Genomic DNA, 19,374 nt, shown 5'->3' with positions numbered 1-19,374 from the left:
ACTGATAGAGAAACAACACAACACATGACCCTAACCAAGAACACAACTGAAAAACTAAAATCACTGAATCCTTACAGCAAGAGCCTAACCAATCTCTAACTAATCATCTACTAAACTCGAAGCACCTCCCCAGATGTCATTAAGTTGTCTCAGTCGGGTTCAACATGGGGAAGACTTCAGACTTCTATTCAGAAGGCTATCACTGACCATGATCTGGGTAAACCACTAAAGTTACTCGCTAAGGAGTCTGGCTGTGTTTGAGCAGAAAAGGGTTTGGAAGGGAGACTGGTGAGGAGCAGAACCCGAGCTGCTGGAGGTCCAGAATGAAATCTCAGTCAGGCAAGATTTGGGCTCCAGCACTGGTGTTGGTAAACTAAAATCCAAAGTCACTGCAATGATCCAGTAGAATGTTCTAGACTTCAGGATTCCCTGAAGAGGATCTGGATGAAGATGCAGGTTTCAGCTTTTTAGCAGGACCTGAACCCTGTCCAGCCTGTTGGAGACGGGAATTTATTTTGAAAATACTTTATTTTGATTGACACGATGTGATCATATTCTCTATCTTTATCTTTTTGCATAAACTGAGAAGTAAACTGGGAATTCTCCACAGAATTCTAATTTACTAAAATTCTGTTCTTGTGGGTTTTATGAGCTGGAACCCCAATTAATGTCAAAAGAAACCACAGTAGGTCTTGAATCTATATTCTATGAAAGTTCAATTTTTGAATGGAATTAAAGAAATTAGTATATTTTTCTATTATTTTCTAATTTTTGGGAAAGACTGTTGTATTGCGTCAGTGTCTTTGTGCTCATGATTGTAAGGCTTCCCTGTTGCAGCTTAAGGGCAGTTTCCAGACCCGCCCACAGCAGAAGTTTGACCTAAAGCAACAGCAGAAACATCAAGGCTCCACTTCTGCTGGGAGAATTTCGGCCTCTGTGTTTTCTATCAAATGATTTGTAAATGTGCTCAACTGTTTGCTTGAGCAGCCAGTCTTTGAATCTTTGAATCAGTAAAAGGGTTAAGCAAATAGAGACAGGAGGTTCCCCCAACAACTGACATGAAGCAATACCCCTGCTGTCCAGCATGGGGGGGGGGGGGGGGGGTGTTACTGGACTGAAGCCGAAGTGCCGCCAGACGCTCTGCCGGGAAAACCAGGTGCCGTCAAAACAAATGTTAAGGAACAGGTGACCGACACCACGTCACGGAGCGCCTGCAGCCACTCACACACAAGCACACAGACTGACACACTCACACACCTACACACACACAGACTGACACACCGACACACACACAGGCACCACAGACTGACAAACTAACACACCCACAAACACACACACAAGCACACAGTCAAACACACACAGGTGCACAGACCGGCACACTCACACTCACACACGCACACACTCACAGACACTCACTCACACACAGAGACATTAGAGATATCACAGCTGCTGTTTAGTCTCTTATCTAAGTCCAATTACTGACGTTTCCGTCATCCAAACCAGTTCAACACAAACTAAATCACTTTTAATCTTTTTTCCCTCCATGTTTCACCATCTGTAGCATCTCTTTAAATTCTTATAATTTACATGAACTAATTAATGTAACACAGCTCAGCAATTTATAGAAATGATTTACATTCTAATAAAGCAATAAAAAGACTTTTTTTCCCCTCAAATTATTGTCAAAATTGTTTTTTTTTACCCCAAAATGCCACTGGTGTTTGTACCAAATGAAAAGAAAACCCAGCAATAACATTCAGGCAGCTGAACCGTCTCGCCGCTCTTCATAGGAACAGACGGAAACTTTAACAATCTGAACTTACATCAGGATCCAGCTCCTGGAGTTCATCCTCCAAGCGCAGCAGCTCGTCCTCCGACAGCTTCTTCAGCAGCTCATCTTCATCCACATCTCTGTACTTCTCCATCTCCTTCCTCAACAGCGACATTCTGGAATTCACACCTGAAAGAGCTACAGAAAAAGCTTCCACGGTTACATTAAGAGATGTGTGATGTTTGATTTGTTGAGATTTAGGCCATAAAAGTGACTTACCACTGTGAAACCTCCAAAAGAAATAGACGATGAGAAGAAGTCTGAATGAAAAGAAACAGAATAGATGTTTGGAGTGTGTTTGAGGAGTCCATTATCACAAATGAATGCTGTGGATTTATGTGTACCTTTAGATATGTCTGTGCGTATTACTTGATTTGTAATCAGTGTGTATTCACATCTATACTGAAATATCAAAAATGTACAGGTACAAAATACATTCAAGCAAAAACAACTTGAACTTAGACCAGCTTAAAACTGATAACAAATTCTAAACGGCTTCCTATGGAGCCGTATTACAGGAAAAAAAAACAGGATGATCTTCGTTCTAATTTTTTCATGTTTCAAAAAAGCCACAATGTGTCCGTGCCATAGACATTTAGTTTATGTGCTGTGAACCATCTGTTTTTGTATTTTTTTGATAAATCGGACTGTTCAGTGCTTTGAAAATCTGTCAAACGTTCAAGGTTGGTCTATTTATAACGTAAATAAAGAAAAGACATCATTTAAAAAAAAGAGGATTATCAAGATGTTAAAAATAAGGTATCAGATCAAGATTGCTTAGACCAATCGATTGAATGAGTAACAGCTGTTTATTTCTCTTTAGAAGTCCATTTTGGCATCTTGGAGCCACTTCCTGTTTGGAACACGGGGGGGGGGGGGGGGGGGGTCACTCAGTTCAGTTCTCTTATACAGTCAATAGGTCTGCATTTATGGCGCTATAATGATGCCAGCTTTGAAAACATAAATAATGACAAGACTATTATTTTAAACCACAAATTAGGCCTACATTCAATAAAATTTATATGTTTCAAGTCAAACTTATTTTGCATTATAGTTGATTACGTTTTTCTTTTCTTTTCTTTTTTACATTTTTTGTGCTCATCACATTATAGCCAGTCTGTTTGTTAGGATCCTGGTCTCCTCTCACACAGAACCGGTGATAGAGGGCAGCCCTGCCGGAGTCCAACGCGCACCGGGAACAAGTCTGACTTACTGTCGGCTCTGCAAACCAAGCTCTTGCTCTGGTCATACAGAGACCGGACAGCCCTCAGTAAGACTCCCCGGACTCCATACTCCCAGAGCACCCCCCACAGGATACCACGGGGGACGTGGTCGAACGCCTTCTCCAAATCCATTAAACACACATGGACTGGATGAGCAAACTCCCACAAACCCTCCAGCACCCTAAAGATTGTGTAAAGCTGGTCCACTTCCACGGCCATGACGGAAACCACACTGCTGTGTGTGGACGCAAGACTACTGTTAACAATAGTTAAGACTGCTGGTCCTAAGACTGCAAAAACGTTCTGAAAAACCCGGCCGGCAGAACATCACCAGCTGGCTTTAACCTTGATACCACTCTGACACCAGAGACACCAATGAAAAAGATTTTCACTCAATCAATGTCTGTGGAGTCGGTGGAGAATAAGTGGAACATTGTGTAAGAGAGGACCAAAAACCAGGTACACTGAAAAAAATTTGGAGTGACATTTACTTAAAAAAATATAGGAACATTTTTCCACTCGGAAAATGCTTGTAAATTGTACTTAGGAAATTTTTAAGTAAAATTTACTTACTAGAACCACTTATTCCACCACACTCTGCTGGGGGGACCCATTCACCCCAACCCCCACCCAACATAACAGGGCTCCTTTCACATCACCCCTCCAACTTCTCCATAACCACGAACCAGGTGAGGAGGGAGCTGAGGAGGATCAAACCAAGGAAGGCTACTGGCCCAGATGGCATCAGCTCCAGACTCCTCAAGGACTGTGCAGATCAACTCTGTGGGGTTTTCCTGCACATCTTCAACATGAGCATCAGTCTGGAGAGAGCTCCGACCCTGTGGAAAACATCCTGCGTGGTCCCAGTTCCAAAGACTGCACGTCCCAGTGAGCCGAACCACTTCAGGCCAGTAGTCCTAACTTCTCATCTGATGAAGACCATGGAGAGGATCATCCTGGACCACCTCCGTCATCTGGTGAACGACAACATGGACCCGCTGCAGTTCGCCTATCGTCCAGGAATAGGTGTGGAAGACGCTGTCATCTACCTGCTGCACAGATGCTTTTCCCATCTAGACGACACTGGTAGCACTGTGAGAGTCATGTTCTTTGACTTCTCCAGTGCTTTCAACACTATCAAACCATCACTGCTCAGGGGGAAGCTGGAGGGAGCTGGAGTCAACAGTAGCCTGGCTGCATGGACCATCGACTACCTCTCCAACAGGCTGCAGTATGTGAAGCTTCATGACTGTGTGTCTGATGTGGTAGTCTGCAGCACTGGGGTACCACAGGGTACTGTGCTCTCTCCTTTCCTCTTCACCCTGTATACATCGGACTTCACACACAACACTGACAGCTGCCACCTCCAAAAGTTCTCTGATGATACAGCCATTGTCGGGCGGGTATCTCAGGGAAACGATCTGGAGTACCTGGAGGTCATCACCAACTTTGTGGACTGGTGTGCCCTGAACCACCTGCACATCAACGCCAGCAAGACAAAGGAGGTGGTGATCGACTTCAGCAGGAAACCACATCTGACTGCACCGGTGAACATCCAGGGCTTGGACATTGAGGTCGTGGAGGACTATAAATACCTGGGTGTTCACCTAAACAATAAACTGGACTGGACACACAACACAAATGCCCTGTACAAGAAGGGCCAAAGTCGTCTCCACCTGCTCAGACGACTGAGGTCCTTTGGGGTGTGCAGGACACTGCTAAGAACTTTTTATGACTCTGTGGTGGCTTCAGCCATCCTTTATGCAGTGGTCTGCTGGAGCAGCGGAAGCTCGGAGAGAGACAGGAAGAGACTGAACAAGCTGGTCAGACGGGCCGGCTCTGTCCTGGACTGCTCCCTGGACTCCATCGAGGAGGTGGGTGAGAGGAGGATGTTAGCCAAGCTGACATCAATCATGGACAACCCCTCTCACCCACTGTACCAGACTGTTTCAGACCTCAGCAGCTCCTTCAGTGGCAGACTGCTGCACCCACCATGCAAGAAGGAACGCTATCGTAGGTCCTTCATCCCAGCTGCTATCAGGCTGTTCAACACCAGCCTAAGTAAATAGTTTTCATAGTTTTTGTTTTTTATTCACCGTACAAAACTGTATATACAGATGACCTATATATACCTGCACATCTCTTTCCCTGTTTATTTATCAGAACACTCTTACTTTTGTATATATTCTTTCAAATGTGTGTCTGTCTAACTTGTCATTACTGTCTGTACATACTTGTGCCAAACTCCATGCTACTGTGACAAGGAAATTTTCCATTCGTGGGATTAATAAACAAATCTAATCTAATCTAATCTAATCTTATTGTTTATGAAAATATACCCCTTGTGCTATCTTAGATGACCCCCCCCCCCTTCCATTGACATGTTCTCCCTACCATGACAAAGGTGGACAAAGGTGGAAAGATTTCATGTAATCCATGGACACCAGTGAAGATCACAAATCATTGAAGAAAAATGGTTCAGAGCACTGTCTAGTGCAGGGGTCGGGAACCTTTTTGGCCAAGAGAGCCATAAACGCCACATATTTTTAAATGTAATTTCGAAAGAGCCATACAATAATGTAGTGTCCCTTTCCCACACTGAGGCACGGAGACTTAACCTCTTTTAAGGTTCTTTATTCTGGTTACTGCAGACCGCAACGAACGCCGTACAATTAATTCAGCAACTCCTAAATCTCTCCCGCCGAGACGAGACGAGAGCGCTCCTCCCAAGTTTATATTCGCTCCTGCCGCGTCAGCCCTCCCCTTTCCCTTATTCGGCCAATAGCTGAACCCCATTGGTCCAAACTACCTAACAACCACCTGAGCGACAGAACTGAGAGCCAATCAGATCTCTGCTTGATCGATGCGTTCAATGAACTCCAGAACTTTTAACGCGGCCCAACAGCCAAGTTAAACTCAGTCCGCAACAATATGTTTAAAACTAAATATACAAATGAATGTGTGCATTTGATGTAATTTCAACATTTTTAAAGTACAATAAGTCTGTGGATTCTTTTTAATAACATCGTTATGCTGTTGCTGATAAATGATGAGTATTTCTCATGGTAGTTTTGCTGATTGTCTAGTCTGGTTGATACGTGGTGAGTTTCTGCTTCATGCAGGCGTTGAGACTTTAACGTGATCGTAGGTCTGAATGTTCTGTAGATGTGAGACAGACTGCTCACATGCAGACGGGGAGCCAAACACACACTCACACGCTGCAGTGAGTGACGGGCAGCGGGTTTTACGTTATTACAATCCCTGCGCGATTCACCTTACTGGCCGTGCCCCCCCCCCTGCTTTCTTCCTCTAACATCCCGTCCCCGCAACTGCACGCTCTTTCTCAGAGACGGGAGCGCGCAGTTTTCGGCACGGCAATTCACAGGTTTCCGGCTGGTACAAACTCTGTGAAATAATAGATAATAGTTAAGTGATAGTGCTGGCACAGATTTTTCTCTCCAAGCACCACTACTACTGCGCGCTTCTGGCATCGCATCGCGCCAGACAAGGACTGGTCTAATGAAAAAAAAAAAAGTATAATTAAAGATTTGTCTGCGAGCCACATGTGACCATCAAAAGAGCCATATATGGCTCGCGAGCCATAGGTTCCCGACCCCTGGTCTAGTGGGTCTAGATGACCCAACTCCCAATGATAAAGTGCCTAGGATAGACCTAGGGTTACACAAGTAAATTTCACTCAGATTATTGTATCTAATTACAAAACCTAGATACATGTTGCTGATGTTTCTTTGTGGATCAGACTCATTTTTACTTTGTTATATTCTATGTAATTATTAAGTAATATTTATAAATGATATATTAGTCAATCTTCTTTCTCTTTCGGCTTTTCCCATCAGGGGTGGCCACAGCGAATCATCCTTTTCCACCTCACTCTATCATGGACATCTTCAACCCTAACATTAGCCAACTTCATGTCCCCTGTTAAGACATCCATATATCTCCTCTTTGGCCGTCCTCTTGCCCTCCTGCCAGGCAGCTCCATCTCCAACATCTTTCTACCAATATATCCACTATCCCTCCTCTGAACATGTCCAAACCATCTCAGTCTGGCTTCTCTGACTTTGTCGCTAACACAGGCAACATGAGCCGTCCCTCTGATGTAGTCGTTCCTTATCCTGTCTAACCTGGTCACTCCTAAGGAGAACCTCAACATCTTCATCTCCGCTACCTCCATCTCAGCCTCTTGTCTCTGTCTCACTGCTACCGTCTCTAACCCATAGAGCAGAGCTGGTCTCACCACTGTCTTGTACACCTTACCTTTGAGTCTTGCTGACACTCTTCTGTCACACAACACTCCTGACACTTTCCTCCACCCGCTCCAACCTGCCTGCACTCGCCTCTTCACCTCTTTTCCACACTCCCCATCACACTGAACTGTTGACCCCAAGTACTTAAACTCCTGCACCTTCTTCACCTCAGCCCCCTGTAACCTAACGCTTCTACCTTGATCCCTCTCGTTCAGACACATGTATTCTGTCTTACTACGACTGACCTTCATGTCTCTTCTTTCCAGAGCAAACCTCCACCTCTCTAGCTGTTCCTCCACCTGCTCTCTGCTCTCACTGCAAATTACGATGTCATCCGCAAACATCATTGTCCAGGGAGATTCCTGTCTTACCTCGTCTGTCAGCCTGTCCATCAGCATAGCAAACAAAAAAGGACTCAAAGCTGATCCTTGGTGTAGTCCCACCTCCACCTTGAACTCCTCTGTCTGACCTACAGCACATCTCACCACCGTCATACTTCTCTCATACATGTCCTGAACTACTCTGACATACTTCTCTGCCACTCCAGACGACCTCATACAGTACCACAGCTCCTCCCTCGGCACCCTGTCATACGCCTTCTCTAAATCTACGAACACAAAATGGAGCTCCTTCTGACCATCTCTGTACTTTTCCATCAACATTCTCAAAGCAAAAATGGCATCAGTGGTGCTCTTACGGGGCATGAAACCATACTGCTGCTCACAAATCTCCACCTTCTTCCTAAGCCTGGCTTCTACTACTCTTTCCCACAGCTTCATTGTGTGGCTCATCAACTTTATTCCTCTATAGTTGCTGCAGTTCTGCGTGTCACCCTTGTTCTTAAAGATCGGGACCAGAACGCTTCTCCTCCATTCCTCAGGCATCTTCTCACTCTCTAAAATCCTATTGAACAACCTCGTTAGAAATTCCACTGCTGTCTCTCCTAAGCACTTCCATACCTCCACAGGTACGTCATCGGGACCAACGGCCTTTCCGCTCTTCATCCTTTTCAGAGCCTTCCTAACCTCATCCTTTCCAATCTCTGCTACTTCCTGCTCCACAACAACCACATCTTCCTCCCTTCTTTCCCTGTCATTTTCCTCGTTCATCAGCTCCTCAAAATACTCCTTCCATCTTTTCTGTACACTCTCTTGGGTTGTTAGCACCTTTCCATCTCTGTCCTTAATCACCCTTATCTGTTGCACGTCCTTCCCATCTCTGTCTCTCTGTCTGGCTAGCCTGTACAAGTCCTTCTCTCCTTCCTTTGTGTCTAGCCTGTCATATAGCTCATCGTAAGCTTTCTGTTTGGCCTTTGCCACCTCTCTCTTCACTCTACGCTGCGCTTCCTTGTACTCATGTCTACCTTCCTCAGTCCTTTCTACATCCCACTTCCTTTTAGCCAACCTCTTCCTCTGGACGCATTCCTGTACTTCCTCATTCCACCACCAAGTCTCTTTACCGTCTTTCCTCTTTCCAGATGACACACCTAGCACCTTCCTACCTGTTTCCCTGATAGGTAGGAAGGTGCTAGGTGTGTCATCTGGAAAGAGGAAAGACGGTAAAGTATATATTAGTCAATAATAATTGAATTAAGTACATATTGTTATCATTGTATTAAATATAACTCTACATTTTCCCAAAAGACATACTTGCGGCTTAAGGAATATTTAAAAGACATTTTAATTTAACATTAGAAGTTGCATAGATAAAACATCAACATAACATTGCACATACCCACGGCCATAGAATCTCTTGTTAGCAAATTTCAAAACAGTGCAAATATACATAAGTCTAGAAGATGCAAGAAGGAAGTACAGAGATCAATATCAACCACAAAAGTATAGCGGTGCAGAATTTAAAAATAATCTTTAATAATCAATTCAAATGCATATTTCAATTTCATCAGGTAGCTTAAGTTGACAGCATACGTGTAGATGACAGCCATGAGTAGAAGACAAGCTTTTGTCCCACTTCGGCAGTCCTCCAGAACTTCTGTCCCCTCAATGACGACTGACCCATACATAGGGTCTTAGTTGTCCTGTGTTTCATTGGGATGGACCACGACAATCTCATGTTGTGGCACCTGAAACATACAAATTAAAATTTTAAAATGAAACCAAACTACCACCCAACGAAATTTTGTGACAAATTAAACCTAATCATTTGGTCTTACCTTGTGTCAGCCGTGGGGGTGTCCAGATTAGCAGTCAGAATGTGCCATGCTCTTGAAAAAACAAAAAAGGTTATCTGTGTGTTTTATTTAACTTTACCTTATTAACTCAAGGAAGTAGATTGCTATCTCTTTATTTTTTATGCACATAAATTATAAATGATGTGAACAGCTTTTTGTAATATTACCTGTATGACCGGGTGTCCTGTAATAGTTTAGTAGTTGTCCAAAGTAGTTGCTTATGTGCATTCAAAGTCTGATGCTCCTTTGGTTCTGACTTCCTGTTCAAGCCTAAAAGGAAAACAGAAATATGACAAGCAGCAAAGACTCTCTTAACATACATATAACTATGGCGCCATGGTCAAAAAGCCAAAAGTTACTTGAGCGAAGCTGACCCGCCCGCACAGTCCGCAGACGTTTGGGGTTTCACCGTGTCAGCTCGGTGTCGCATTTGAAACAGGTCGACGTGGAAACTTAAGTGAAACTGAGTGCTGTAGACAGAAACCGCCACGGATTTTTTACTAAATACATTTAATGGGAGCAGTGCAAAAACGGAATCATTTCAAATTATACTTCGGTCATTTTATTGGGTCAGTATCAAGCTAAAACGGGGGGGGGAGGGGAGACAACATGACGGGCAGCACGACTATAAATATATATATATATATATATATAAAAATTAAAAAAATATATTTTTTAAAACGTGTATCATGAAGTTATCTCCCTCCAGCATCAACTTCACCACAGGTTGCTTTGGTAAAAACATGCCTTCAAGTATAATGGGGCATTTCCAGGCAAAACGGACATACAGGGATATAGCAAAGTTAGCTAGGCCGTTAACTTAGCTAGCTAGCAAAAAAATACACCATTTGCTAGCGGAGCTGCTTTAAGTGAGGACTAACTTAATTAGGTGAGCCAACAGGAATGTAGAAAGTTAGTTTCACTAAAAAACGTACCTTTGTGATCCACGTCGCAGTCAACAAAGTCCGCCAACTTTTGAAATGTGGAGCATGCGCACCTGTCTGTCTGGCGAAAGACCGCTTAAATGAGGGTTTGTGGTTTCTTTTTATTGGTTTTTGCTTTCCGTTTTGGTTTCTGTCATGTTTGAGTTCTGTTTCCAGTTTTATTTTGAAAGGTTTCCTGTTTTTTCATGCTTTTGAGTTTTACTTCCTGGGTCCCAATCTCTCCTGATCTTGTTCACCTGTGTCTCGTCTGTCCTATCTTTATTTAAGTCTTGTCTCTGCCTTCCTGTTGTACTGGTCCATTAAGGTCTCTTCCCTGGCTGTCATCTCCATGTCTGTCTTCTGCATGTCTGTTTTCTGCCATGTTTTCAAGTTTTGCCCACGGTGAGTTTTAATTTGTTACCCTGCTCTGCAGAACCTTTTGTTAAATAAACCCCTTGCCCTGGAACCGTGTGCTTCCGTCTCTGCATTTCGGGTCCTTCATGCTCACCAGCCGTCCCTACCTGACAGGACGGGGCTTTGACGTTGTGCTCCCAGTACAGAGAGGTGTGTTAGAATCACTGATGTTACTCATTTACATTTACTTGGAAATAACAACTAATTAAGCCAACGAACTGGTTTAGTAAATATTACTTGAATTGAAGGATGAAATTTACAAAAAATTACCAAGTACCGTAAATTCCGGACTAAAAAGCGCACCCGATTACAAGCCGCACCCACCCATTTTCACGTGTTTAATTAGTTTTATGCATACACAAGCCGCGTCAGAGTACAAGCCGCGCAAATGTTAGGCAATATTGTCATCCTGACCGATCACGGACAGCATCCCAGAGTGAGTGCAATTCATTAGCACATTGTGGGTGGTGCCAGCTTTGCCTCTGGCTCATGTATTTGAGTGTATCGACATCTGCCAAACAGCATGGACCTCTATTCTGTTCACAAGTTCCTCAGTTATGGTGTTTTTATTTCATTTTTTTTTTACTTATTGACAATCTAGGTATCATACATAAAATTACAAACAGTAACCATATAATCAACATTACATCCCTCAGTTATGATGAGGAAATTTACATCCGCGATTCCACATTTCCCATGAGTCTTAGGGGCTAAAGGCGGGGCCAATGCCCGGCTCGCCATTCTGTTGTACGTGTTTAAGAATGAGCAAGTATCAGCAGTGCATGGAGGGGTGAACGGGTAAAGCTCTCCTTCCGCTTGTGTCGCGGCAGCGTTATGGGAGTAACAGGGCTGGTTAAAAAACGGTTTCCTTAGAAACCGTAAATGGAGTGTAAATTACCTTTAAGGGCAATAATGAATGGCTGAACAAAGTCGAATGTAACTGCTGAAGTGTCAGAAGAAGCAGTCTTCACAGTCTCGAGAGGAAACCCAAAAGACAGAGCTAAGTCCAGAATATGTCCGTGAGAAGACCAAAACAATCCAACACTTTAAGCCCACATAAGTGTTAAAATCCCCTAAAATTAACACATGCTCATATTTAGGCATAAAAGTGTAAAGCAATTCAGAAAAATCTGTGAAAAACTTTGCCTTAAACTTAGGAGTCCGTTTAATCAAAAGTCCTAAGAAAGAAGAGGACAGGCCCAGATCAAAAAGACAAAACTCAAAGAGTCAAAAGTAGAGCTGTGACGGTGTCGGATTTTTGATCATCTGCATGTGAGGCTTCACCTGTGCTCTGTGGTACAGACATCTTCTCAGAATATTATCTATTGCCCAGTAATAAACGAGACTGCAGACACTTTGTCACCTTTCCGGTAGCCATGAAGCCTGACACCCATGAAGAACGCAGGGCAGGAGGCTCCGCCTTTGTTTATACAGACACATAACTTTGCTGCTGCACAAAATAGTTCCCAAACAAAAAAATGTAGTGATATTCATGGAAATCTAACAGCGCACGTTCATGTTTGGTGTTGCAGAGTGACTGAGAAAAGTAATACCCCCCCCCCCCCCCCCCCCCCCCCCCCCCACACACACACACAAAATACTCCGGCGGGCGGCGTGTCGCACACTCAAGAACGCACGCAGCTTGTAATGGAAATGAAAAATTAGAACGCAGTAAATTTGTCGTATTTCCTCGAAAGACAAAAACGTCTTTTGTAGAATGAGGATGTGTGTGTTTTTCTGTAACAGCGCACGTGTGTGTGTAAGTAGAGTGTGCACGTGCCGCGTGCTTTCTGTAAGAGACAGTCACAGCAGTGCGGCAGGCGGGTGCAACGAGGAGAGAAGAAGAGTGATAAAAGGTTTCCCATAGAAACCCTTGAAGTCTGAACACAGGACTAGCAAAGAAAGTAAATTATCAGCAAAGATGACTGTGTTTAATGTGTTTATTGTAGTTCCAATCACGCACCATATGCAAAACTTTAAAAAAAAAAACTTTCAAAAAAAAAGTGCGGTGATGCGGTGACGACCTCATCACCGCGGTGATGCGGTTATCGTCACAGCCCTAGTCAAAAGGTAAAGGTGATTACAGATAATTAAAATGTGACCTCAAAACCCAGAGCAGCACGTCCTCTACACACAGATCGTGGTACATTAGAACAAGAACAGTTATCAGGTAAAAGCTCCAGCAGAACACCTGACGGAGCAGAAGGGATCCAGGTTGCTACAATGCCCATAAAATCCAGCTTTTGGGAATTTATTTCAAGATAAATGTTTTTGTTCATGACAGGTCTAGCATTGATTAATCCAAACCTCCTTGATGTCGAAGTCGGGTCCGCAGTCTCTGGTGATGACTCAGCAGCAGAGCACTTCACCCATGGAACTTCAAGCAAATTTAATGAGATGCTTTTCCTCCAACACACTCCAGACCATGCTGGCCTGACCAAGGAGTGAGAATCCAGGGTAACTTCGACCACAGAAACCAGGCACGGCTTCGGGCACAAAAGGAGTTTCCAGGGGGCAAACAGAGAACTTCCTGGTGCACTGGCGTGGGACATGTCATCCCTAGAACTGGGACAGCTGGCGCGAAGGCGAACAATTCTCCCGCTTCACCTTTTCTGGCGCTGCTGACACCTACTGCTGCGAAGAAAAACAGCTGTTCAACAACTAAACGCTGGCACTCCCAAACAAACCAAGTCCTTTGGCTCCAACCGAACAACCAGAGAGCGTGGGTGGATAGAAACATTTAGATCCAACAGAGTGTTCATTCATTTTCTGTACCGCTTTGTCCCTTTCGGGGTCACGGGGCTGCCGGAGCCTATCCCGGCTACTTGGGCGTAGGCAGGGGATGCCCTGGACAGGTCGCCAGTCTGTCGCAGGGTAGAATGTCCACAATCACACACCCATGCACTCTCACACCTATGGACAATTTAGAGTTGCCAATTAACCTATGAAGCATGTTTTTGAACAGTGGGAGGAAGCCGGAGATCCCGGAGAGAACCCACGCATACATGGGGAGAACATGCAAACTCCACACAGAAAGGTCCCCAATTGATGTATTTTTCATGTCCCCCAGCCAGGACTTGAACCAGGGGCCTTCTTGCTGTGAGGCAAGAGCGCTAACCACTGCGCCACCGTGCAGCCACCCAACAGAGTGTCTCTGTCATAAGTGAGGACGGCGCCAGTATTTTGCACTAGCCATAGTGAAAACGAGAAATCACTAAAAAATTGAGCAATAGACAGACGCGTGCCATGAACATCGGCGCCATCTTACACAGCTCACTGAAGCTTGTTTCCATAATGCAGGAGGTAAAAGGTACTAGCAGGGCTGGCCAACCCCTGGTCATCAAGAGCCACAATCCTACCTGGTTTCCAGCTCTCCTTGACCATCTTTTTGCTGATTGGCTGACTCAAGTGATATTAGGCTGAAGGCTCAAAGTTCTTTTCAGTCACAAACCCATTCACACATTCACACACACACTGATGGAGGCTCCGCTGACGAAATCTGGCGCCAAACTTCCACCAGAGGTAAGGTGGGGTTCAGTGTCTTGCCCACGGACACTTCGACACCTGGGCGGGCAAGGCGGGAATTGAAACTGCAATATACCGATTGAAGGTTGACCGCCCTACCACTGCACCACAGTGCTGGTTTAGCTAGACAGCATCAAGCACCCTAACCCTAACCCTAGAAAGCAGGCAGAGTTGAGGCTCTTGAGGACCAGGGTTGGCCAGCCCTGGACTCGGTACACATAATCAGTTCACATCAGGATGGGTTAGTGAAGTTCCCACATCGTTCCTCAAACCAGACATCGCAGTAATCACTGTCGGTGTAGGTTGCCTTCATATATTTGTATACAGAAAGGGATACAAAAAAGCATGTAATGCTGCTCAGCATCAGCACGCATTAGCTCACAACCCAACACACTCCAGTAAACAGTGTGTGTACACAAATGCATGGGTCATGCTAACATGAGTAAGGCCTGGAATAGAAACTTCTAAGCAAACTATACTTGGCATTAATGACATTAACAACCAAACAAGTGAAAATAAAATTAATTGGACTTCCGGGTCGAGTGAACGCTTGTGTGCTTTTGGCTGCCGCTGCTCCCCTGGACCGAATATTCAGCATTTCTAAGCCTTCTGGACTCTAGTTTTTACTCCCAAATTGTGGATATTTGCTAATTACACTTTTCGTCCAATACCTGTGGACTGTCTCCGGGATCTGTTCACCTCTGGTTCAGATCAACATTTGGCCGTTTGTGTGAACTAGCCTGCCTGCTGGTTTCTCATCACGTCAGTTACAATGTGGATTAACTCTGGACCATCCTGTCCCTGGTCAAGCATCCACTGACAGCTCTCCTTCAGTACTCTGCCCTCGACTTTGCTAAACTCCGCTTGACTCACCTTGATGCACCTCCTCCAACGCTACTCCAGCACCCGGAATCTTCTATCAGCCCCGTCGGAGATACATTCACCAGGGCTCACAGAGTATCCTCCAGGATGGTACATCCCGCTACATCAGATATTTCTGGTCTTCTACCTGAAAACCAACTTCGGTCTCCTAAACATCTGCTCGCTCACGAGCAAGGGGCATCTCGTCCAAGATCTCCTCGACAACCGAAAGTTAGACTTGTGTCTAACAGAGACTTGACAGCAGCCAAACAACCTCTCTGAACGATGCGACACCTCCGGGGTTTGTTTACATCGCTCACCCTCACATCTCGGGGTGCGGAGGGAGGGGGGGGGACTTGCTATGATCCATTGTGAGAACTGGAGGTTTGCGCCCGTGAATGTACCTACCATCAATCATTTGAGGTTACAGCTTGCCAGATATCTGGACCAACGCCAACTATTGTTGCAACTATTTACCAAATCCACATAAGGATTTTATCACAGTTTTTTCGGATTTTTTGACTCATCTCTCCACACTTACATCTAACCTATTAATTTTAGGTGATTTCAATATTCACATGGACAATGTCAGCAACACCCTCACTAAAATTTTACATCCTTTCTGGACAGCTTTGATCTCAACCAGCACATCAACTTCCCCACCCGTAGGAATGGACATGTTCTTGACCTTGTTTGCTATCCAGGTGTTCACCCTCTAGACTTTAAACCGGATATTTTTCCTTTTTCAGACCACATGCTCTTATCTTTTAAAGTCAACCTCTCTTTCTCCAAAACCCACCTGCCCCGTAGTATAATCTTCCGTATGATTAAGGACATCAACATGGACAATTTTTCCTCAGTCATCAACAGCCTCCCCCCAACAACAGTCTTTCCACTCTGGACGAACTACTTTCACATTACAATGACAACCTCCAAAATTTCCTGGACAATCTTGCTCCACTTAAATGTAGGTCCATCCCTTTCACCACTTCTGCACCCTGCTTCACGGCCACTCTCAGACAACTGATAGCCAAAGGACGACAACTGGAAAGATTATACAGAAAAACTGGTCTTACTGTCCATAAACAAATGTACACTACTCATATTTCTCATTACAATGATTGTATTTCTGTATTTCTATTTCCCCCACTTGTACTCCTCAGATTTTTGTAACTCCTTGGCATCATTTTTCACAACTAAAATTGAGCAGATCCATCAGCAACTCAAGTCATCTTTGAGTCTAAATTTAATCCCCGCTGCTCTAATTCCCCCACTTTATTTGTTTTCTACAAATTAGTGAACTCATCCAAAAATCCAACACCTCTGCCTGACAGTTTGACCCAATACCCACTGCTTTGGTCAAGGCTACTCTCCCTTCTCTGTCCCCACTGATCACCAGCATCATTCACGCCTTCCTCAAGACTGGAACAGTTCCCACTGCTCTCAAGTCAGCAGTAGTCACCCTTATACTAAAAAAGCCTGGTTCAAACGCCTCCGACCTCAACAATTTCTGCCCAATTTCAAGCGTCCCATTCATTTAAAAAATTCTTTAAAAACTGTAGCTGCTCCACAGCCCTGTGTCTATATCACTGTCCCTAAATCTACCTAAACAAAAATATTCCTGGCGCTTCAACCCCACCCTTCTTAGCGATGAACATTTTAGTAAACATATTGCTTTTAAACTTAAAGAATTTATTGGAATTAATGATAATGGGGAGGTGTCTGACTCAACACTGTGGGAAACACTGAAAGTTGTTATACGTGGTGACATTATTTCTTATACCTCAGCTCTCAAAAAGGAAAAAAATAAAAGGCTTTCTGAAATTAAAATTGCCCTTTGTATTCTAGAAAGAACATATCAAACTTCTAAATCCCCCTCTGACTACAGAGAAATGCTGAAACTTAAATATGAATACAATGTAATCATGAGCGGTCAAATCAATAATATTTTATTGAGACTGAGGCAAAAACATTTTGAGATTGGAGATAAGCCCAATAAGCTCCTAGCACAACAACTTAAAGGAATGCAGGCATCGAGAGCTATTCATAAAATAAAAAATAAAAATGGCACTCTTCTAACAAACCCGGTAGAAATTAATAATCGTTTCAAAGAGTTTTATCAGGAACTTTACTCTTCTAATCAGAACTTATCACAGCGTGACATAGATGATTTCTTTGGCTCTCTTCATTTGCCCAGGTTAACTGATGCTGCAAGGCGTCATCTTGACTCCGACTTCACACTGCATGAAGTGATTGCAGCCATCAAGTCATTTCCATCAGGCAAGGCTTTAGCTTTTAGCAACCAGATTAAACACGTATTTGACTTCTATTATCCACCCTGACCAGACAGGATTCATCCCTGGCAGACTTTCCTTTTCCAATGTTAGGCGTATTCTGAACACCATCTATGCCGACCACAATGGCTCTGATGAAGCTGCGGTTTTGAGTCTTGATGCGCATAAAGCCTTCGACCAGGTTGAATGGCTTTACCTGTTTGAATCACTGCGAAGGTTTGGGTTTGGTGAAACGTTTATATCTTGGGTGAAACTAATATATGCAGGTCCGTTGTGCTCAATCCTGACTAATGGGGAGAGATCAACGCCATTTCCGTTACAGCGCTCAGTCCAGCAGGGCTGCCCTCTTTCTCCTGCCCTGTTCGCCTTAGCTTTGGAACCTCTTGCTGTTAAAATAAGAGCACATCCACATATCCAAGGCCTTCTGGTTGGAGGAGCAGAAACTATTATTAGCTTGTATGCAGACGATGTATTGTTATACTTGCGCAATGCTGAGGAGTCTGTGCCCCTTCTTATTGATTTGATAACAACCTTCGGAAAAATTTCAGGGTACACAATAAATTGGACTAAAAGTGAATTAATGCCTTTATCTAAAACGTATCCGCCAAATTCTATTCAAAACGCTACTTTTAAAATAACCTATGACCATTTCACTTACCTGGGCCTGACTATTCCTAAAGACCCAAAATTAATCTTTACCTTGAATTTCACAAAATTTTTATCAAAATTAAAGCAAAATATTGAGTCTCGGAAGACCCTTGCCTTATCCATGATTGGCCGAATAAACTCCATAAAAATGGTTTCTCTGCCTAGATTTTGTATTTGTGTCAGAATCTCCCTATTTACCTTACAGCCTCTTTCTTCAAGGAGTTAGACTCAATAATCACTTCTTATATCTGGAATAATAAAAATGCTCGAATCTCAAAGTCGCATTTGCAAAAATCCAAGTTGGAAGGAGGTCTTGGCCTGCCGGAATTCAAACACTATTACTGGGCTGCTAATATCAGAGCATTGATGTTCTGGCAGCAGGGATCGCTGGACAACTTTGGTCCCACCACTCCGCTGTGGGTTAAGATGGAGGCCGGGGGAGTGAGAGATTTCTCATGTTTACAGGCTCTGCTCTTCTCCAAACTGGAGAGGGCGGAGTCTCTCCGGAAACTGGGTTTTGTCCTAAAGCAATCAGTGCGCATTTTAAATCAAATTAGAAGCTTTCTTTCTTTGCCGGATATTTCTGTTCAGTCACCAATATGCCATAATCACTCTTTCTTGCCTCCTTGGGATGATAAATTGTATCAGGAATGGAATGAGAGGGGTTTGTCCAAACTTGAAGATTTATACATAGATAAAAAATTTGCATCATTTAATCAACTTAAACAAAACTTTAACATTACCAATTTACACTTTTATAGGTACTTACAAATTAGACATTACTTGCAGTCCAAAATTAAATTATTCCAAGATCTTCCAGCTGAACATGATCTTTATGACATTTTCAAAAGTCCCCCTGGCTCCAGGCATTTGGTTTCTAGAATAGTGCATTTATTCGATGGCAGCACCAGGGTGACATCAACAAAAATGAAAGATGCTTGGAGTGAGGAGTTGGGCATAGAGATATCAGAATCTATGTGGGAAAAGTGTTTATCCAAGATTCACTCGTGCTCAGTTAACAGCAGACACCAACTCATACAATTTAAAATCATCCATCGGCTCCACTACTCCAAAGTACGGTTGCACAAAATATATCCTTCAATTACTCCCATTTGTGATAAATGTAAAATATCTGAAGGCACATTGGCTCATGCTTTTTGGTCTTGTCCCTCATTGGCTGGCTTCTGGAACAGAAT

General features: G+C 43.7%; 1 protein-coding gene across 3 annotated transcripts in view; it reads right to left on the bottom strand.

Moving 5' to 3' along the window:
• The window catches only part of tmod1 (tropomodulin 1), a 114,671-nt gene that overhangs the window by 83,390 nt on the left and 11,907 nt on the right, over positions 1-19,374 (bottom strand). For all 3 annotated transcript variants that reach the window (XM_023952050.2, XM_023952021.2, XM_023952078.2), the window contains exons 2-3: positions 2,051-2,091; positions 1,824-1,969 (exon numbers count right to left, since the gene is read on the bottom strand). In XM_023952050.2, coding sequence (XP_023807818.1) covers positions 1,824-1,946 — 123 coding nt within the window. In that variant the 5' untranslated portion in view covers positions 1,947-1,969; positions 2,051-2,091. The remainder of the gene's footprint in view (positions 1-1,823; positions 1,970-2,050; positions 2,092-19,374) is intronic.

This window comes from Oryzias latipes, chromosome 1 (genome assembly GCF_053564925.1).
Source record: "Oryzias latipes strain Hd-rR chromosome 1, Olatipes_Hd-rR_3.1".
NCBI classification, from domain to species: domain Eukaryota; kingdom Metazoa; phylum Chordata; class Actinopteri; order Beloniformes; family Adrianichthyidae; genus Oryzias; species Oryzias latipes.
The sequence above is the reverse complement of the archived record's forward strand: the minus strand, read 5'-3'. Positions and strand labels throughout refer to the sequence as shown.